Raw genomic sequence first — 23253 nt, forward strand, 5'->3', positions numbered from 1 at the left:
ATGCATTAATCAATTACTAAAACTAGATTTTTGTATTTATTATTATATTTTATGTTTATTGGTTGAAATAGGCCTGTAATTATACTTCTGTAGACCCCGTCGCTCTAAACTTTCTTTTCAGCTTAGAATTGAACTCCATGTGGCATTTGTGAAATAGTGAGTAGAAAACTGAATTAATGTTCAGTATGTTTTTAAGTTGTTATCAATTGTAACTTATTGAATTTAAAGTTTATGCAATAATTTCGAGTTTTTATTGTTATAAGTGGGATAACTCACTTTTATTTATAGATGCAAGAGAAAATAAGGGAGTCTCTATGTAGTCTAAGCCTAACATAAGAATAAGCATGTAACTGGTATTGGGCCTAATAAAAGTAAATTTATATTTTGTTTGGATCAAGTGCTTGACTTTAGATGGCTAGAATTACTATTTTACTGTTTATGGATTCACTTATAATTTACTTAAGAACCACTTATACGTCTATTACTACGTTTGTGAGTGAGAAATGACAGAATAATCAACATTTAAACGTCATTTTTGGTACTAAATTAGAACTTGGAAGTAGTATATGCATCAGGTCTTGGCCTAATTTGAATGTCATTTCTTCTGTTTTGTAAGCTGCAATATTAAAATACATTTATTAAGTTATTGGAAATTTCAGCTGGTATTGAGGTATACTTGTCATATATTTTTAGTAATAATATTACAACTTGCAGTAAATATTTCATTAGTCCTTAAGTGTTTACCTGGAATTTTTAATATGTGATAATGGCAGTATATATTTCACATCAGTCTGTAAAAAAGGATAAGTATTGTGTTTAGTTTTCATAATTTTTGCTTTTGGTAGTGCATATTTTACTTTGTTTTGTATGTCCTGATTTCTTGGTATATTAAACAAGATAATGATAATTTCAGGATTTATTCCCATTTTATCTAATGTAATTATGTGGCATATACCAAATAAATGTTTTATATTTCACTTTATTGTAAGGAAAAAAAATTTATAGCAGTATTGTAACTCCTTGAAAATAACTTAGGTTTGTAGGTTATATTTGTAATGTATAAGTGCATAGAAAGTATTGGGTAGTGGATGTTTTAAGTCTTATGTAACACTGTAACAAGTATGGATATAAAAATACTTTGCATCTAAAACTGTGCCAAAGTGATCTTTGTATTGAAATCTTAGTTTGTTTTGACAACATGATGACTGTATATTTTTAGGTTTATTCCAATCTTGTCTGTTGCCAGTGGGAGTGCACAAACTGTTCTCATGTTTATGCTAATAAAACTTTGTATAATTTAAAACTAATATGTCAAGACCAGTGGACCTATTATTTAGAAAATCAATGAACTTGGAAATGTATTGTCAGTATACATTTACTTTATAGTAGTAAGAGCTATTTTAATGAATTGTCTGTTACAAACATGGAGAAATAAAGATTTGAAAATCTGTTTTATATGTATGAAGTAATGTCATACCACCATCATCGGGTACCAGATCTTCTGTTATGTTATTTTTATACTTGCAACAATTTTCTTCATCTGGTTTTCTGCAGTTTGAAAGTTTGGTATGAGAGAGAAAACATCTCGTTTTCAACAGTACAGCTTCATTTGTGTCATTTTTTAGTTTCTCATTTGTTTTATATCATTCTTTTCTATCCTGCTTATTTTTGTTATTGTTATTTCTACTTAGTAGCAGGAATAATTTGTTTGGTATCAGTTTTTATTTCATCCTACTCTTGTACAGCATAAACTGTGATGCTCTGATTATCACTGCAAATCTGCAATGCATGTTTAAGATTTTTTTATTATAATCCGTAATATTTACAGTTGTTTTCATTAGAATTCGTAAAGATTTGGTAATAGTATTAATAGATATAAAAACATTTTGTGGAATTAGGCCTAAGTATATATTTATATATTGTGTGATGTTAGTTTATGTATTAGTTGCTACACAATTGTTTAAACAGATTCTATGCTTAATAACGAAAGGTATATACATAAATTTGTCACTGATTAGGAACAAGTGAGATCAGTAAATAACTTGGTTGATTGATGTCTACAAAATAGAATATTTTGTCATTAAGATGTCACTGTTTGCCACTAGACTGTAATTTAAGGATAAGAAACCCGTTGCTCCATTTAAGCTGTCTTGAACTTTTAAAATACGAATTATGAGAAGACTTGTTTTTAAGAACTTTATATTTAAGTAAAAGTCTAGAATTAAATTGAGTTTTAAAGGACACCCCCTGCCTGAATAGTATTTATTGACATATGACTCCCAAATGTCTTATACTCGTGGCACACTGGTCTGACTCTGCACCCAAAAAGTGGATATGCGAGTGTCGCCATGCATATGGGAATTCCCCATTTACTCTACTTTGATGTCCTGTGTTAGGATAATAAGGCCGCGCTTGCCTAAACAAACTTCTCTTACATGATCATGAAAAGCATACTTGATGCTGTACATTTACACTTTCAGGTCACATCATTTGGGAACCACTACATTCTTGTTCATTGTCCTTAGTGTCTTAAAGACAGTCCTTTTTTTACTGATTATAACTGGGTTTCTTCCTGCAAGGGACAGAAAATATTTCTAAGATCAATATTTTTAAGGCTAACTGATCCCTTTGACCTAATATTTGAGTCTGTTATACCCAATAACATGAAAGTAGAACTGAACAGTCAGTTTTATGTGTATATACAAGAAGCCACTTTATATACTCGAGTTTGATGTAGTAAGACAATATTTCTATTCATCATGAGACACTGCAGTCTTTTTACTAGATACAGATCTTTCATAATGAGATATGGCTAACACAATTCTTGAAAGAAACAACAGGTCCATCAGATACACCCTTGTGCAAATTAATTGAAACAAATGGTCATTTTACAATGTTTTCAGCATGGTGGCCATTGTAGGCTTGCTGGACCTGCTGGTTTCCTTTAAGTCATTTTTTCACACAGATGGTGTCATTAGCTGTGTTTTGCAGTATGGTCAACCTATTTTTGGGATATATGATGAAATTTTGAAGAATATTACGTCATTCGAAATTGCATTAGAAGGGCAAGGAGACCAGTAAAAAAAACTTCTTACTAACTCAATGAAGAAAAAAATGGTATCAATGGGAGTCGGAAATGCAAGAACAGTGGAGGAAGGTGTTATTCAGTGACGAGATTCGTTTCTTTGTACAGGGTCAAAGAAGTCTGTATACTCGCAGATCTCCAGGTGAGAAACTTTGAGAATTTCACATCAATCAGTTCATAAAACATCCCTTGAAGAAGATGTTTTCGGGCTTTTTCAGCTACTATGGCATCGGAGGCTTACATATTGTAGAAGATATGATGCGAGGACCACAGTACGTCGAAGTTTTGCAGAGAAGAGTCGTTCCAGAATTGTAAAAGAGAGTTTCAGATGGATCTGGCTCTGTGCCACACATTGAAATTTGTGAAGAGTTTTATAACTACAACGTGAATAAAGGTGCTGGTCTGGCTTGGAAACTCTCCAGACTTAAATCCTATTGAAATCTTTGGGAGATTTGTAAAGAAAGACTGGGAAAAAGACTGTACTACAAAAGATAAGCTAATTGAGGCCATAATTGAGGTGTGGTACTGCAATCCAAAAATTAGTAAAGATTGCAGTCAACTTCTGAACTTGATGCCAAAGCAGATTAATGATCTTCTGAAAAAATAAAGGTGGTGATATCATGTATTAACTTGCAAATAATTTTTGAATTCTCAGAAATAAAATGCAAACAATTGAAAAACATTTTCTGTCTTGTTTCAATTAACTTGCACAAGGGTTTATCAAAGTTACATTCTTTTAAATTAGTTTTTGTAGAGGAAAAGGAAGTAGAATCAATAAAATGAATTTACTGTCTGTAGACAACATTCAGAAAAACAGTCATGATACAGTTAGCTTATCAGAATGTCACAAAATCCATTTGTTAAAGTTTAGAAATGCCCATTTAATCCTTCCATTACAAGTTGGATGGAATTACCCAACTTTTAACCATGAAAGTAATTATACTATAATATTTGAAATTCAGTGTTCATATTTTTAAAGATTTTCTAAATTTTTTTTTCAAATGTTGAATATCCAAAATGAAAAGTAATTTTGATTTTAAGATTAAAAATACTTGTAAAAATGAATCTTCTTTGATGCACATGGAATTTTTATAACCTTTGGATAATTATCAACTGAGTTTTAGTAACAACTATATTTTTCACTACTGTATCTTTGTGGGCCAGTTCTATTTGACCAGCTTTGTAACCTCCAAAAATATATATTTTGTTTTATAATTACTACAGATAACATAAAATCAAAAATATTTAGTCCAAATAGCTCAAATTTCATTACATTATACATTTATATAATTTTTATTATATTGACCTTTCAGCGGTGTCTTGCTAACATTATGGAAATTACAACAATTTAGTACGTGCATTCTTTATGGTATTCAATAATATAAAACTGATCTATTTTGATGACGAGAAACTTACTGGAAGTAAAAATGTATTTTCAAGATGGCTGGTATGAGTATTAAAACTTTAATTAAAATAAAGCACTGGACAATGTTTTGACCTTTTTAGGTCATCTTCAGGTTAACAAAGTGTGTATGTTCTTTGTTAATGTGAAGATGACCTGAGAAGGTTAAATATTGTTCAGTTTTAATACCCACACCACCCGCCTTGAGAAAACTGATCTTTACAAAGTGACATCTTGTATTTTAGAAAGCATTTTTAAAATATTGACATTTCAATTATTATATGTATGTATTTACATTACTATTTACAAGAAAACTTTTGTAAACTTTTCTTAGAACAGTAAAGAAGTATAGCAAACTGTTATCTCTTCTAGCTACAAACTTTGTATTTATTAGCTGTTTGCTGAGGGTTGCTGAGCCCATTGTGGATGATAAAGAATGAAATAAGTTTCTAAGGATTTTTTAATTACGTTTGAAATAACCAGAAATCATAAATACTACATTAGTACCACAGAATTATAGTATAATTTATCAAGCTTAGTAACTAAACTGTATTTGGGTCTAAAACAATATGAAATTTCAAGCAGACTAAAGACTTAAATTACCAGTTTGAAGATTTATATCAAAAGAACAGCATGATGTCATAACAGTTGAAAATGGCTGAGAAAGAAGTCATTGAGGGAACATTCTAAGTTTTCATTTGGTTGGTTATAAACATGTTACAGACAGAAGTGTATATAAGGGACTCTTTTCATAATTTGGAAAGAGGCTAGTTGGGCCACTGTGTTTGGTTCAGTACATAAGCAAATGGGAAAGATTGGTTCTTATTTTATATTCTAGATTGCCAGTATCGGTAGGTTGAGATCTTAATTTGTTAAGTTATTATTATATAGACTTTGTATTTGGACATCACAAATATCTATCTTACAATCAATTGTATTTAACTTAGAGGCTGTAGAACAAAGTATGGTTTCAGCAACTTCAGTAGTATGTTGTTTTCTAGGTTTTGAGCTAGAAATACGCTCTTAATACAAAAATATAAGTTGTGGGAGAAATGATAATTAGGGTTAGCAGCTTGGGTTTTTATATTGTTACATGCAATAAATGATGACATCAAATCAGGATTCACATATTGAATATTTCAATTACAGTGGAAAGAAAATTGTTAAACTTGATGGGATAAAATATTTCATATACCAGTCTGAAAATGGCAGCCTTTAAAATAACATGAACAAAGTTTGTCATTACACACCTACTTTTTAGTTCACAAGGAATTGTTGATTTGTCTTCTGTGTGTTTCTAAAATACTGACCCCAAAATATTCAGTACAGAACCTACTAAAAATGTTGAGGATCAGAGGTAGGTATAATTGAACCCAAATATATTTTAACTTGTACATCTGATACACAAATTTGTCTACATATTTGCATACATTAAGTATTTGCACTATAACTTTTGAAACAGCACATGTATCTTTACAAAAGTTGATACTTTCAGTAAAGATTACAAGAATTTTGTACACAAAAATCAGATTTTTAACAAGATGTTTTCACTAAAGTTTTTTTAGGTTTGTGTGTGTTTGTATGTATGTGTGTGTGTGTGTATATATATATATATATATATAAAGTATAAAATACTAAAGCCCTAAACCAAATTACATTAACATGAATTTAAAAAAAAATTTAATTTTTAGAATACTGCACATTAAAGGGGGGGGATCTTTAAAGTATAAGCTCCATTGTGGGATTATAGAATGTATCCTAGGTTTTGGAGGTGGCTGAAGAAATAGGACCCACATTGCAGTAGAGATACACTGTATCATTTTTTTTAATCATTTCACTAAAATTTATTCAATGTATGTGAATGTATGTGAATGGTCATTGACTATGTAGCACCTTTCATTGCATTGTTCAGATGTTTTATATTGCTGCTAATGTAATAAAATGTAACAGTAAAAGATATCTCACATGTCCTGTTCTAAATACTTTTTATCCTGTTACTTATAGTTACTAAAAAAAAAAAAAAAGACTGATAGATGGTGTATTCCCACCATAATGTTGTTTTTATAAAGCTTTTATTAATAAGTTTAAAATTTATTTCTTACTAAAAAGTTTGACAATTTAATTCGTGAATCATTTTCTTATGAGCAGCAGTTACTGAACAGTGTTATATAAACTATGAAATTATTAAAAATGAGATTGTTACTGTTTTGATAACCTCACCAGTCAGGTAACCCTATTATTGCAGGTCAAAGGTCATGTCATGTTGTTGACTTGCATTTAGAAATTATTCAACTACTATTTTATGAATTTGTTGGTACATTTGGTATCAAACTCTAGATTACAATTTATATTTTTATATTGTACATTATTTAATTTCTTAATTCAAAACTAGCATAAATTGTTGTGTGTCACGTGGTATGTTGAATACAGGATTGGTTCAGTTTAGATGTTTATGGTGTGAAAATATAGTTTAGTTTTGTATGAATTAGGAACTCAATTTACTGATATTTAAAAGCTAAAATATAAACTATCTTTACTACATAATATCAGTAATGTACTGAATCAGCAGTTGCACTGCTTACATCCTTTGATTTTTGGAAACAGTACTTTATATACACTTAATTTTATATTCTATAGAATATTATTAATTCTATAGAATCTGAGAATGTTCAACAAGCTGTTCTCTCAGTCATTTTGAAACGTGTCATTTCTTTCTTTTGAGACAAACCTTCGTGTTGGTAAGTTGAGTTTTTTAGTCTGTTTTAAGTTTCAATTTTTACCCATATACAGCTCTTTTACTAAACTAGATAAAATGGTTTTCTGTGGTATCAGTAGTAATTTATAATTTGTTTGGTTATTCAAATATCTATATAAAACCTTAATTTCACATCCTTCACATGTGAAATTTTAAAAGAATTAACAAACCACGACAACAAGCAGCAACTGAGTGCAAAGGTTGTAACTGGAAGAGATAATTATTTGTTTAGCATTTTAATTTACTGTTCTATGTTTTAAGGAAAATAAGTTTAAAATCTTATTTTGTAAATAATAATAAGGCATATTCATGCATAAAGTATTATAACTGTAGTATATATTACAAAACTAGTATACTAAAACACAGCCAACACAGGGAAGACTTAAGGTCAGTTTTATATTACTGGGTATGATAGCACGAGTGTATGTGTGCCATGTCATTGTAACTTCTTAGCCAGCAATGGCAGAAAGGTCAGTCTAACAAAATAATATATATAATATGGCATTCCACAAAAAAATTACAAGAAATTATTTAATTAAAATAACTTACTAATTAACTTAAAAACTTTATTTTGCTTATAAAAGCTTTGTAATGTTTACTAATAACCTGCTAAATTTTGTAACCATATACCTACATTATTAAAAATAAATCAAAGAATAATTATTTGCATGGATACCTTCGTGGTTATGAACTGAATGGGTTCTACCTGACCTGTAATGAAAGGATTGAAAGACATTGCCATGAAAATTATCAATTCATTTAGTGTTTTTAAATATTACTATGTAATCAGAATATTGCAAGTTTCAAGCACAAAGCTTTATAATAGGTTGCTGTATTTTATTTGATTTATTACTATATCTTGGGTGATTTAAGGGACTTGTTTTCTTTCTCTCTCTCTTTTTTTATTTTTTGACAACCAAATGGAGTAATGGTAACACAGCTGCTTGTACATACAGTTAGAACACTGTACTAAGTAATTAGTAAATACTACTGACTGTCTGCATTTATTCCCAACTTTTTTTTTCACTAGCAAAGACCTTGTCTTGATGACCCTTTCTCTAGCAAATCTTATTTGTTAATGACTGACTCCCTAGCAAAGCCCATATTTTTAAAACTAGGAAGGTCTGTGTTTGGGGCTGTTTCTTGCAAGCTTGGTATCTTTCCAGTTTTGTTGCTAGTAAAATTCTTGTCTGCATCGTTTAATTTGTCCACAAGTTATTTATAATAGAACTGTCACAGGTGTTCAAGTGGCTATTCTGTATTCTTTATTTATAAGTAATATATAACTTACCAATTTTTGTACACAATGTGTTATCTTTTTCAAAGGTTGTCCGTCGTAACTCTTGGTCAGCAATAATGTCTGGAGGTCTCAGTGTCTTAGCTCTTCAACAGGATGATGTTACAAAGTTTCTTGCTTGCAGTACACATATTGGGACCAATAATCTTGACTACCAGATGGAGCTGTATGTCTTTAAGAGACGTTCTGATGGTATGTATGCATGGAGTACTAGGCTACACAATTTCTTTTATATTAATATTAGGTTGAGGTGATAGAAGGTTATATTTTACTTTTAAATATAAATTTTGGATTTATAAAAGAAATTTAACAATTCAGTCCACTCATAAAAGTGCAAATGAATGTAGTAAAAGATGGTTGAAATGGCTAATGCTTTATAGGTGGTTAAATTTAGCAATGATTAACCTTTTTGAAACAGGTCATGGGTAAAAGATTTTGGCTTGGATTCAGTATTTTATTGGACCACAATTTCATGAATTTGTGTCAATATATTGAGAATCAAATTGTAGATTATAATTCAAACTTTAACATTATATATGATAATTCAAGTAAATATTAAAGGAACCCACTTATAGATTTTAGTGTCACATTGTATGCTGAATGCAGAACTGGTTAAAATTAGATGTATTGTACAAGCTAGAAATATTAAGGTAGAATATAAAATAAGAATCTCATATTTTATTTTGCTGAAATATGTCTTATGTACTGAATCAAACACAGTGGGCCCTCTTCAGCTCTTACTATAATATATGACATGAATAACCAATCAACAGCTTAAAATGTCCCATTAGTGGTTTTCTCAGCCATTTTATTCTGTGAAACAAGGTTTCAAGGAAGTTGGGTTGGTCATTAGTTTGCTTGAAGTTTCATATTTTTTGGACCAAAGTATTCCATAGTTACTAAGTTTTGCTAGCCTCTATGTGAAAAATTTTAAAAGGCATAGCAACCCATATCCAGTAGTAACCAAGTTAAAAGGTTGTACCTAGAAGAGATAATTGTTTGCTTTACTCTTTATTTATTGTTCTATAATTTAAGAGAAATAAGATTCACAGCATATTTCTAAATAGTAATAATTTTATACGTATATAGTGTATAATAATTTATGTTACTGTATAATGTAAAGTACTAGTCCACCACAACACAGCCAAGACCAGGTCAGTTTTATATTATTGGATACAGTAACATGAATGCACATGCATTGCATCAGTTTTGTGATGTTAACTGGGAACAATATGATAAAAAGAAATGTTAGATATATATAAGTATGTAATGTTACGAGACTTAAGTCACTTCGTGTAAACATTTGTATTTTTGTATTAAAATATGTGGTCATTCTATCATGAAAAAGTTATTTCTAATTTTTTATGATGGTTGAGGTCATTCAGTTGATAGACCATACATTGGGTATAGAAAATAAAAAATGTAAAGTCTAAAGAAAACAAATAGATGAAATGTATTTTGGATGTTTTAGAGATTACACAAATATTTCAGATTTTTGGGATAAACCAGTTTTTAACCATGACATGAAATCACTTTGTACTTGGACTAGTGACCAAAGATGCTCACTGTTTTAACAAACAAGTCTTTATTAAAATTTACTTTTTGTATACAAAAAAACTTGTAATCTTTACTAAACATCTGTCAGATTTTAAGATATATACCTACAGTATCAAAAGATAAAGCATGAATACTTAACCTGTACAAATGTGTATTCAATCATGTGTATATTATACGAAGCCCATTGTGTAAGGTGTACTAGATAAATCTAGGGTTTATGGTCTTGTCTGTGTTTTTAGCATAGAAATATAAAAACCACCTGATAAACCACAAAAAGATAAGCTACCCAGTAAACTAAGTGCTTTGTGAGCAAATAGTTTATGAAGACTGAAAAATGGTTGTCAGATATCTAGCAGCCTGTCACTGTATGGAATATTGCTGAGGCAATTTGCTTTCCCTGTGAAACTGGAATAGGTTGGGACTGAACTACCAAGCACAAAGATAGAGGAGTAGAATGGATCTAATTTTCCAACTATGAATAAACAGGAATAGGTTTGGACTAATGAACTGATAACTTGTGTAATCTCAGTCGTTGTAACAGACTCTCATAAGGCTTAGCTTAATCCTTACAGGTGTGAGAAAACAATATATGTAAAGTATCAAAGTTTAAGTACAAATAGTGATTTCAACTATTTCAGCAGCTCTTATTTGGACCTGACATTTTGTCATTTATAAAATTTGCAAAGAAAAATAATTAAACTGTGAACACATTTGTTTTATTATTATAATTACCCCAAAAGAAGTTTATATGTACCTAAAAGTATTATCCCTTGAGGATGTAATTATTAGTTTACTTTCCTTAGGACAAAAGTTGTATATTCAGTAATAAAAATGTTTAATTTGTCCAAAGGTGTTGTTTATGAAATTGGCATTTAGTTATGTTGTAATTCATTGTTGGACCTTGATTTGCCTGTTCTTTACGGTTAGTTGATAAGATTCAAACATCTGTTATTGGTAATAACTTGATTCAACACTTCTCTCTTGCCAGTGGTGTTGTGTTTTTATTTGGTTTGCTTTAAATATAGGTAATGCATGAATATTAATATGTATAACAGGCTTATGAAGGTACCCTTATGGTACAAACAAAACACCATTATTATTGGTGATGTGAGTGTATAGTAAGGCAGTATTGTGGAATTCGTATAAGTGTTATTTAAGTAATTAAAAATAGTTTTGTTTTTTCTTATACTCATGTAGAACAACTTTCATTTATGGTCAAACTATAAATGAACCTTTCATGAATGTTTGATTGAGCAGATAATGGCTGGTTACATGAGCATAGAGTGGTGTGAAAGAAATTTATGGTTTTGAGGGAAAGAGAAGTCCTAGTTCAGCAGAGAACAGTAACAGATATTAAAGTTTAAAAGGCTTAGGAACAAATGAAGATATGGGATTTATATATATAGTTAATTTTGTGTTTGAAGATGTTTAATGTTAAATCATATTTGTGTTAATTCCAGCAGTTTTCTTTTGTGATAAGATGTTGGTTAAGCTCAGTTCACTAAATATTAAGTTTATCAAAGTTAACAATGTATGAAGAAATGAATTTATAATTTACTGATAAAAAAATACTAGATATAAATTGATTTTAACTAAGAATACTCTTATCTTGTTTTTTATTTATGGTCAGAGTTAATGGTTGTTGTCAGCAAAGTGTCAGGGTAGATATTAGTGATAGTTGAAATTGATTAATTATATATAAAATGGAACTTTCCAATCAGTGTTAAAAATATTGAAATTCTAAAAGAAAATGTATTCATTGTTTCTTTACTATCATGGGTCAAAGACCATGCCATTGCATTTGTTGACTTGCATTCAAAATTTTATTCAACCACTATTTTATAAATGTATGTCAGTAAGTTTGGTATAAAATTGTCATTATGATTCAAATATTAGTCTTATACATTAGTTAATTTCTTAATTTAAAACTAAATATTAAAAGAACAGACCAAAATATTGTTTTTTGTGTCACATGGCGTAATGAATGGAGCATTGGTTCATTTTATGTTTGTGATGTTAACAAAGAAAGTATAGTTTATAAATAAGGTCCTCAAGTAGTGATATTAACAAGCTATATGTAAAATGAGAATCTTCCATTTCTTTTTTTTTTAAATATTAATGTATTTGTGGGGTCAACTAAGGTGACCCTGCCAAATTACATGTTTATAACGAAATGCAGATTCAGAATGTTTGTTTCTCTAGTGGCTCTATCAGCCCCTCTAAAGTATTTGCATTTAAATTCTCTTTTCATGCTAGGTTCCAAGGTAAGGTTGTTTTTTAGTCCTAAGTACAGCTTAGTTACTACAATTGATAAATTGTTGTGAAATTCTATGGTATTGACAGTTTTTTGTTATTCAACTGCATATATAAAATCTTTTAAAATTTTTGTTCCACACTTCACATGCAACATTTGATAGGCTTTAGCAACCTGTGACAGGCAGCAAGTACAAAGTTCATAACTAGAAGAGATAATAGTTTATCATAATTTTTTATTTACAGTACTGTTCTTTTAAGAAGAATAATGTTTAGAACTTACCTGTAAATAGTAATAATGTGTGTATATTAATGTGTATTATACACACACATAATGTATAATAATTGAAATGACTATTTTACACCAAAACACAGGTTACTTTAAATACAAGATGTCTGTTTTATATTCTTGGAGGCCCAGCATTAAGAATGGCTAGTGCATATAGTTCTCATGTAGCTTTGCATAAAATTCAAAACAAACCAGACCAGTTATATTCTTAGATACAGTGACATAAGTGCTTGTGTTTTGTCAATGCAACTTCTGTAATTTTAGCAAGGCACAAGTGGAAGATCAATACAATAAAAATAATGTATACATAAATAAATGTATAATGTTATGTGATTTAAGCTATTTAGATTAAACTTTTGTGCTTTGGTGTCACAATTTGTAGTAACTCTAGAGCAAGAAAAAAGCATATAATTTTTCCTAACCTTTTATGGAGGTTACATAGTTGGTCAAATTGACAGACCCTACATAGTTATGGTAGAGAAAGACAAATTACAGTCTTATTGAAAATGAAAAGCATTTGAAATGTATTTAAGAGGTTTTTAAGAGACTACACAAATATTTGAGGTTTGGGGGAGAAAGAATAGTTTTTTTAGACTTAACACGAAAATTTCTTTGCACTTGGACTAGTAATGACATAATGGATATTTTCACAAAAAATCTTAAGTAAAAATATTTTAAATTTGTTTTTGTGTGTAATAGACTAGAAATTATTACTAAAAGTCTACTAAATTGTGTGGAGATGAACATACTGCATCAAAAGTTATAGAATAAATACTTGTGTAACTTATATACCAGGTATGTGCTGAAAGTGTGAGTGTTTGACAAATGCTTATAATTTTTAACATAAACAGTGATAAAAACAGTTCACTGAAGACAGTTTTATGCCAAATCTAGATAGTATTTACTTAGGGTTTACCTAAATTTTTGTGCAATAATCAATTATTTCCAATGTAAGAAGGAAAAATTCAAGGGATATTGGGGATAACACCTGGTTCAGAATGGGCTCAACTGTGTATCTACCTGTTTTTTATTTTTAAGCACAATGGCATGAAAACAGTTTTGTCATTTTTTTTCTGGTTACACAGTGTGCAGTTGTTTTAAAAGTACTTAGTATTCCTTTAGTTGTTAAGACATGGACACTGTTCATGTAATTGACTCTATTGTTACCATGCTGTACTTTTGTTTTATATTTAATGTCTCTTGTGCTGTTTTGAAGGTCTAATCTCTAAAATATTAATCTTTGCAGGTGTTCATCTGATAAACCTAAAGAAAACATGGGAGAAACTTCTGCTTGCTGCTCGAGCCATTGTTGCCATAGAAAATCCTGCCGACATCTGTGTTATTTCTGCACGACCTTATGGTCAGAGAGCTGTTCTTAAATTTGCAGCAGCAACCGGTTCAACTCCTATTGCCGGGCGATTCACCCCAGGAACATTCACCAATCAGATTCAAGCTGCTTTCAGAGAACCCCGCCTTCTTGTTGTAACTGATCCCCGAGTTGATCACCAGCCTGTGACAGAAGCATCCTATGTGAACATTCCTGTTATTGCCTTCTGTAATACAGATTCACCTATGAGATATGTTGATATTGCTATACCATGTAATAATAAGGTAATTATATATTACAGTGTTGTTGAAATTGCTACACCATGTAACGATGAGGTAATTACATATTACAATGAAGTCAGTCAGTCAGAGCCTTAAGCTGAAATTTTTAACTTTGTAGTAGTTTGATAACAAGCTTTAAAACCTTCAACTAAGTGTGGTAATAACCTGTATGAAATTTTGTGGCAGTGGGTTAAAGAGGTTGGTTATGTGAAACTGTATAGGAGTACTATTCTGTGACAACAACACATTTTTATTTCTTTTTGACAAGGTATAAAAATGTGAATAATTTTGTCTTTAACTTGTTTAAGGGCCCTCACTCTATTGGCTTGATGTGGTGGATGCTAGCCCGAGAAGTGTTGAGGATGAGAGGTACCATTAGCCGTGCCATCAAGTGGGACGTCATGGTAGATCTGTACTTCTACCGTGACCCTGAAGAGGTGATGTTTATAGTTTTTGTGAAATATGTTTTTGTGTTTCTGCTGTTTATGTCTGAGTGTAAAATATACATATCTGTTAAGTGTTCTAATACATTAAATTAGATTCCATAGTTTATCAGTACATCCTCTGTCTTTTCATATTTCTTCACCATTACTTCAACCCCTTTTTGTGAATTGTAAGTAAACTTTGTTGTCAGATCCTGATGTTCACTGTATGTTTTCTGTGACTAAATTAAACTAAAACTTTTGAATTACTTTAACTTGTGAATGAAAACTAAAAATGCTAAAATTTTGTTTCTTTATGATTCTAGAGTCACTTCTATAAACAACATTACTGGTATTTTTAGATATAAATGAACTTTCATCTTATCTCTTTCAAGCTTTTACTACTGAGAGTATGGAAATGGCTGTAAATTCACTTAACTCTTTAACAGTGGGCTCATGTAACTTGTATAAATCAAGCCACAAATTTACATAAACAATACCAATTGTAACTCATTTCTTAACATATCCCAAAATCTGGTAAGATTTTGTTAAAATTTACAAGTATCTTGCATACAAAGAATGGCATTTGTTTTCACTAAAGACTTTTTTTTTTTATCTGTTATTTTCATTCAACCTCTTAACAGTGCAAGATGACTTTCATTTTAAGTTAAAAATACTTTTCTTTATCTTATAGTTTTAATACTTCATGTGCACATAATCTCTAGATCCCCCTAAAAGAATTTCAAAATTTTTAAGGTAATTGTTTATATTTTCTCAACCGTATCGCTAACTCTAGTTATTATCTTCAGTGTACAATGTAATGAAATAGTTGAGAAATGGGAAAAAAATACATTCCTTTTTCCAGGAGGGGGGTTGTTATGGTTGAGAGGTCCAATTCCAACACACCAGTTTGGCTTTGAATTTCTGTAGACAGGCAATGTTGGGGTTGCCCCCCAGGGTCAAGAGACTAGGATTAACCGACTACCAGTGTTGGACATTATCAGCAGGTGTTATAGACATTGTGTCTGATACTGGTGTTCAGCTATAGTGCTCATTAAACCCTGGCATTACTGCATTGTCCTTGCTTGGCATTGTTGTGCATCCCTTAGTAGGGCTCCATGGTGGGTGGAGTCAGTGGGCACTGTAATGTACCATTTCTATTTTGGATACCCCCATTTATGAAAAATACATGAAAATATAAAAAGACCACACATGGACAACTCTGTTGTACAGTCTAATTATCCATTCCTTATCTGAGAAATCATTAGGGCAAATGTCCCCCTTTTTTATTCAGAAGAGATTAGAGGGGTTTGCTGGCTCCCCTAAGTCAGTAAAGAAATTGTGCTCTGGAGACATTTTGGGAGAAACATCTTCACCACAACATACCAAACTCCTCTTGAAATTAAAAGCCATTGGGGCTTTTACCCATAAAGGTAACTGGCATGCAACTTTGAATTCTTCCAGAGGAGTTATAGTTGAGAGTGATTTAAAGAACATTCCGAGTCGGTTATCTTCACTGGTTTCTCCAGCCAAGGCATTTTTGAGGTGCATTAGATCTTTGCTTACAAAGACGGAATTATGGTGCGTACTAATGTTCCAATATTGATGTTTACATCACTATGTCCTCCTGCCACAGTCAAAGCAATGCATTCCTAACCCTCAGAAGTTTCCAACATCAATGGTTCAGTCACTTGAAAACATCATGTAGTTTTTTAACATGTGCTTGTTATGTTGGCAAAGACCACGATGCTTACAAGTGAAAACTAGAACTACGCTGTGTTAAATGTAGTGGTCCACACCCCTCTTACTCTAGTTCTTGCTCTAAATGGGTGGAAGAAAAAGAGATGCAACACTTGAAGACTATAAATAATATCTTATACAGAGGTTTGGAAATTATTGTACCCCACTCCATCAGGAACATGCTGCTGCACTCGGTTCTACTGTCAGAGTGGAAGTGTAGACATATCTCTCTGTGCCTCCAGCACAGTCAGTTTCTAAACATTTGAAGTCTGTTGCTCTCCATAGTTAAGAGTTGATGAGTCTATGTCTGCTTCCATCTCTGTCTCTGCCACTCCTTCCAGTGACTGCCTGGTTTCACTTCCCTTGGCTTTGGGTGTTTTTTCAGATTCATTCTCTTCTGCAGCTCCAAGGAGTAAAATGACCATTTATTCACACCCTTAGTCACTGGAATCTTTGTGCACAGGCAGAGACCTGCCTACTTGACCCAGGGCAGGATTCATGGAGGCCGATAGGCCTTTGTCCAATAAATGAAAAAAATATGGTCAAAAACATAAGGGTTCCCTGCCCACCCTCTCCTCCACATAAATAAAAATGACCATTTTGATCCAGTGGAACTGTCAAGGTTTTAATTCAAATATAGAAGACATTGAGGATTTGATTAATTCTTACCATCATGTGTGTGTCTCCTTGCAGGTAAAGTTTCTGAAATGTGTTAGTACAATCTCCCTTCAGCAGTTTTCTTTGTACAGAAATGACAGGTTGTGTGATGGATAAGTGCATGTTGTGGTGACACTTCTGGTTGATTAATGTGTGTCCACCCTGTTTATGCTACTCGATACACTCTTGGAGGCTGTAGCCATCCATGTTTCCTTGAGTCATGCCATCATTGATTGTTCTTTCTGTCTCCTAGAGAGATCTGTGATCAGTTAGACCTTGATGCTTTTGTTGAACAGTTGCCATCTCCCTTTTTAATCCTGGATGATGTTAATAGACATAATCCCCTCTGGGGTGGTGCTTATATTGATGGTGGAGGGGTCATTCCATATAGCATATGCTTTTGAATCACAGCCTATCTCTCTTTAGTACTAGATTTATACTTACTTTCATGTGCGTAGTCAGTCTTTTACTGTTACTGATCTCTATATTCTCCCGTGTACTTTTCTTGCAGTGTTGACAGTAACCCATGGGACAGTGATCATTTTCCTATCATTTCAAGAGAGACTGGGCATGGTTGATGCCACATGATCTGTGTTATCAATGTGAGTTGGACCAGGTCAACTGGCACACTTCTACTACTCTCTCAGAACTTAATTCTGACATTGTCTGTTAACCATTGATAGCTGACTGAGTGGTAGCACTGACTGACTGTATTGTCCAAGCAGCTGCTTGGTGTATTCCTAAAATTTTAACATGTTTTCCACAGTACCCTCATCCTTGGTGGAATCCTACCCGCTATGTGGCAACAAAAGCTCAAAAATGGGTTTGGAATACCTTTGGTAGGTATCCCACACTCTTAAACCACATTGCATTTCAGCATGCCCATGTGTGTGCTTGGTATGTCAGATGTCAAAGCCAGAAAGAATCCTGGATAAAATGCACCTCTAGCATTTCTTATACCACCAGTTCCAATATCATGGGACAAGGTTTGAGGACAGTATACTTCTACCCTTTTATAAATCTTGTTTTCTGATGGCCAGAAAGTTGATGATGCTCAGGGTATTGCTAGTAGTCTCGGGAAAAGCTTTTCTCATACAGCTAGCATTTCTGCTTCATCCCTCACCTTCTTAGCCATCAAGAGACAGGCAGTGTGATCACCTCTTTGACTATAATCACCCCTTTATGCTGGTGGTATTCAAGCTTGCTCTTCATCAGTCTAGCAGTACATCAGTTGTACTCAATGATATTCATTATAAGATGATGCACTATCTCTTCTGCTGTTCTTTTGGTTGTATTTAATTGGATCTGGCAGGAGAATGTTTTTCCTGGTGCCTGGTTCCATACTAGTGTTTTTTCTTTTCCTAATCCTGGGAAGGTTCCAAAGATTCCTTCAAACTAATGTCCAATTGCTTTGTCAAGTTGTCTTTGTAAGATCTTGGAGAGAATGATTAATGCTTGTCTTGTTTGGTTCCTTAAATCAAACAACCTCCTCAAACCCACTCAGTGTGGGTTCTGACAACAGCACTCCACCATAGACCACCTGATTTGACTTGAAACATCAATTAGGGAAGCCTTTCTGAAGCAACAATATCTTTTTTCTGTATTTATTGACCTTGAGAAAGTTTGGTACATTGTGAAGGTATGGCATCTTGTGAGACCTTCTCTTGTAGAGGTTGTGTGGCCATTTACCCATTTTTATTAAACATTTTTTTAATGAACTGGGAATTTCAAGTCTGTGTGGGTTTGACACTTTCCTCCTCTTTCCCACAGGAACTTGGAGACCCTCAGGGCTGTGTCTTGAGTGTTACACTTTTCATTATAAAGATTAATGCCATCAGTGGACACTCTACTTACAGTTGCAAATGGTCTCTACACCAACGACTTTCACATTTCGTTTAAGTCATTGAGTATGAGGTTTACTGAATAGCAGCCACAGACTGCCCTTAATTGCTTATTGAAGTGGACCACAACAAACATTTTTACTTTTTCTGACTCTAGAACTGTTTGTGTGCATTTCTGCCACCAGTGGGGTATTTGCCCAGATCCTGAGCTCCATTTTGAAGAAGTTGCTTCCCATGATCCCTGAGGTAAAGATCTTGGGGCTTATCTTTTATTCCACAGATCAAGCAGCTATGTGTCAACTGTACAAGGGCCCTGAATATCCTCCATGACCTCCCTTCCACCTCTTTGGGAGCAGATAGATATTCTATGCTAAAAATCTATTGTGCCCTTAATCGATCAAAACTGGACTATGGGTCTCTGGACCATGGCTCTACCAGGACCTCAGCCTTGAAGATGTTGGGCACTGTTCACCATCTGAGGCTTTGGCTCTGCACTTCTTCATTCCAGCATTTGCACACTGAGTCTCAAGAACCTCCTTCTATACCTTTGCCATTTGCAAATGTCTTTAATGTATGCTTCAAAACTTTGATATTTACCAAAGCATTACACAGGGGATTGTGGTATCCTTCATCAGTAGGCCATGCTTTTTCAGAATAGATAGAGTACTGTTTCTTTTGGCTGTCTCAACTGATCATCCTATCCCACCATAGCTTGAGTCATCTGAAGAAGGTTGATATCCCAATATGAAGTATCTTCTGTTTGCTGAACATCTTTCAAACCTACCTTCCATTTATACAGATTGTTTGATATCAGGTGACTGTGTGCAGTCTGCCATGGTTTGTTGTAGTTTGGTTGTACACAGGGTCCCCTCTTCAGTTTCTGTGTTCACTGCTAAATTGTACACCATTTCTCTTGCCCTAGATCACATAGAAACAATGCAGTATACGAACTGTACTATTTATACTGACTTGCTTAGCTCTCTGTTGGTCCTGGAATTGCTTCACGTTTGTTCTCACCCTTTTCTTGTTGATATTCAAAAGTGACTGTCCTATTTACTTCCATCCAGTTTTTCTGGATACCAGGCCACATTGGTATTTGCAGGAATGAACTCGCTGACATTGCAACTAAATCTGTTTGCTCTGATACTATAACCCTCGTGCATGTCTCGTACATGGACTTTAGTCCTGTATTGAAGGCTGGACTCCATGTCATTTGGCAATTAGCTTGGAGTGAGGAATGTGATATGTTTTACCAGATCAAACCTACTGCTCTTTGGCTATCTTGCTTCCATAATGAGGAAGTTATTCTGGCTAGGCTACACATTGGTCACAGTTTTTAACTCATCGCTTTCATTTATCTGGTACTGATTCACTAATATGTGGTCTGTGTGACACTCGGGCCACAATAGCTCAGATTTTGTTATGATCGAGACCAACAGCACCACATTACACACATTTTTACCACAAGAGTTCCCCTTGATCTTGGACAGTGTCATTGGCGATGGTGACAATGTCCACCTCAGTTGTAATTTAAAATTTTAAGGACCGTTGGTCTTTTTAGCAGTATTTAAGATTTTAATTTGAAAATTGGACTATGTTTTAACATTATTCCTTTTTACATATTTTAATGACTGTGTTTTTAATGGCTGTTTAGCACAGATAACCCAGTTGCTTTGTGCCAATAAATGCTAAATAACCAACCAATGTCTCTTAATTTTTTAAAGATTTTCACTTTATTGGATTTATAATTTCATGTCTTTTCCTTTATTTTCATTTCTTGTCCTTGAACTTTTATTTGTCTTGACACAAGTCAGTGATGACTTTGTTTTTGTCACATATGCACTCCTTTGAAAAATGTTTATGCACCACGTAATAATGTTAATTTAGATAACTGATACAAGGTATTATGTATACTTTAAAAAATATTTAAACCATTCAGTTATGTATTTTAAAACATAATTAACCCAACTATGAAAGTAAAACTGAGACCTAAATACAAATTAAATTGTATCTAACATATTTAAGTGAGAAACAACCATAAGTGTTGTAGCTGAACATGCAGTCAACAATACTGTTGTAAGTTGCATGTAATCCATGAAGACAATTGCAAGCCTAGTTTAAAATGAGGTCTTTTCAATAAATATATACATGTTTATGTAACATCTGCATGCAGGCTGCAAAGTTCAAACAAATTTGTTGTTTTTGGACATGGCATCTCTCAGGGGTTTGAAAAGTTTATTACTTGTTTCAGCTGCATTCATTCGGAGAACCTTGAAGTATATGAACCAAAAGGTTAGGTAGGCATCTTGTACAATCGAGTGTACAGCTGTAGTCAGAAGTGGGTAGCTACCATTAGGTCTGTAAATGTGGTGTACAGCTGTAGTCAGAAGTGGGTAGCTACCATTAGGTCTGTAAATGTGGTGTACAGCTGTAGTCAGAAGTGGGTGGCTACCATTAGATCAGTAAATGTGCTTTTGGAGTTGCTATGTGTTTGAAATAGGCATATTGCTCTTACATTAATATCTTTGTTATGTTGGTCTACATAAGTTGTAACTAGTCATTAAAGAGGAATGACTATGCTAGACTGGGTTAAATAGATAGTTATTCACCTGTAGGCTGAGAAAGAAGAACAGGCCCAAGTACAGGAAGAAAAGGTTCCAAAGGAAGCTGCAGAAACGCAGGCAGAACAGTGGGGTGGTGGTGATGTCGGCATTCCTCAGCCAGACGTTGAAGAGGTGATGCTTTTTTATTTAAACAACTATAATTATACCTTCAATAACATATAAAAATATTTATGTAGCAAGATTGAGAGTTTTGATTTGCTCAACAACTTTCTTTCCTAGATTTGTTTAATGGTAAGTTTTTATTACACTTCACATGCAAGCTCCAGCCTGTTTATTGTATTTTCAGAACTTAATAGGTTCAACCATATATAATGACAATGTTACTTACTTCACTGATGTTTCCAATGAGTAACAAATCTTACCTGACATTCAGGGTCAGTGTGGGTTTTTATTAGTTAGTTTACTGTTTTAAATTGTGTACAGTTATAAATAATTTAATGTTGTTCACATTAATAGTAAGGTATTGTGTACGTGTGTTGTGGTTACGTGGTACTGTAGAAACTCTTTATTGTACTAGAATGCTTCATTAGTCCTAAATAATTCTGTGATTTATCAATTAACTTACACAAATATTAATTTTTCACCAATGCCCTAAATTATTTAAATATGAGTATTCATTATGAAATGTGATTTATAGATTTTTTTCCACTAGTCATCACATTATGTAAAGGTGGATAACATTTATCAAGTACAAGTGAATCAAGTGGTATGTTCATTACACGCTGCTCAAAGTTGTTTATCATTTTTAGCACAAGATAACTTCCTAGTTTCATCATTTTTAAGGAGTTTCCTGAGCGTCCTTCCATGTAGTAATTTATGTATGGCACTTTCAACTTCAACTGTTTTATAACCTTCCTGGCCCGTAAAACATTTTAGTATCTTTCAGCTAGTTGGTTTTAGGTACAGGGTGTTTGGAAAGCCACTGTGCACTTGTATATTTATTAACAGACATGTTCAATATATAATACAGGAGGTAAATATGAATGACAATTATAAACAATGTTGAAAGTGACCCCCGTTGGCATCAATACAGGCCTGGATCCTTCTTATTTTGTTTTTAAACACCGCTATCAGTGATATATATTTAGTGACATATTCAACTTTATAGCTTAAAATGGAAATGTGTGACTTTATATTTCACAACAGTGGGGAGCCGAGCCAATACCAGTGATGGGCACTCCTGTTACAGCCCCAGCTCCCACTGAAGATTGGTCAGCCGTGACTGACGATTGGTCCGCAGCATCCACTGGAGGTACACCTGCAGCCTGGGGAGGAAGTGGAGCCGACAATTGGGATTGAAGATGTTTCTTCATCATCTCTTGAATATTAAATTGTTTATGTAATTGGAAGATTGAAGATTAAAAATAAAGCCTGAAAGTTTGGTGGTTTTTTTCCTACATGAAATTTAGGTAACTTATCTCTCTTAGATTTCTTCAATAAATAAACATTTTGTGTATATGTACATTATAGTTAAAAACTACCGTATTATATGCATGAGTTTCATGGGAAAATACTGTCAAGTTGAAATATAGTTTTAAACGTTTAGTAGTGAGAACATGAAGTATTAAGTTATTCATATACAAGTGTACATTTAATCAGTTTCAGAGAATCGTAAATATTTGGAATTCCCTTAAATACTACTACGGCAAATGTACCAGTTAGTGTGAGTTTCGGGCTCGCTGTCTGAGAGAGGAAATATTTGTTGGGTTTTTCTGAACCCTTG

At 32.9% G+C, this 23253-nt stretch overlaps 1 protein-coding gene across 1 annotated transcript; it reads left to right on the forward strand.

Moving 5' to 3' along the window:
• Positions 1–22907, forward strand: sta (stubarista 40S ribosomal protein SA). Its single transcript, XM_076481179.1, has 6 exons — positions 1–156; positions 8569–8731; positions 13885–14249; positions 14555–14683; positions 21522–21641; positions 22677–22907. Exons 2-6 carry the CDS (start codon positions 8599–8601, stop codon positions 22827–22829), a joined length of 900 nt encoding a protein of 299 aa, XP_076337294.1. The 5' UTR covers positions 1–156; positions 8569–8598; the 3' UTR covers positions 22830–22907.
• The last annotated feature ends 346 nt before the right edge of the window (positions 22908–23253 follow it).

Source organism: Tachypleus tridentatus, chromosome 13 (genome assembly GCF_004210375.1).
Source record: "Tachypleus tridentatus isolate NWPU-2018 chromosome 13, ASM421037v1, whole genome shotgun sequence".
Classification (NCBI taxonomy): domain Eukaryota; kingdom Metazoa; phylum Arthropoda; class Merostomata; order Xiphosura; family Limulidae; genus Tachypleus; species Tachypleus tridentatus.

Coding starts and splice junctions, on each gene's coding strand:
- sta (XM_076481179.1), top strand. CDS start 8,599: ATGTCTGGAGGTCTCAGTGTCTTAGCTCTTCAACAGGATGATGTTACA. Junction 8,732..13,884: donor CTTTAAGAGACGTTCTGATG/GTATGTATGCAT, acceptor TAATCTTTGCAG/GTGTTCATCTGATAAACCTA. Junction 21,642..22,676: donor CTCAGCCAGACGTTGAAGAG/GTGATGCTTTTT, acceptor ATTTCACAACAG/TGGGGAGCCGAGCCAATACC.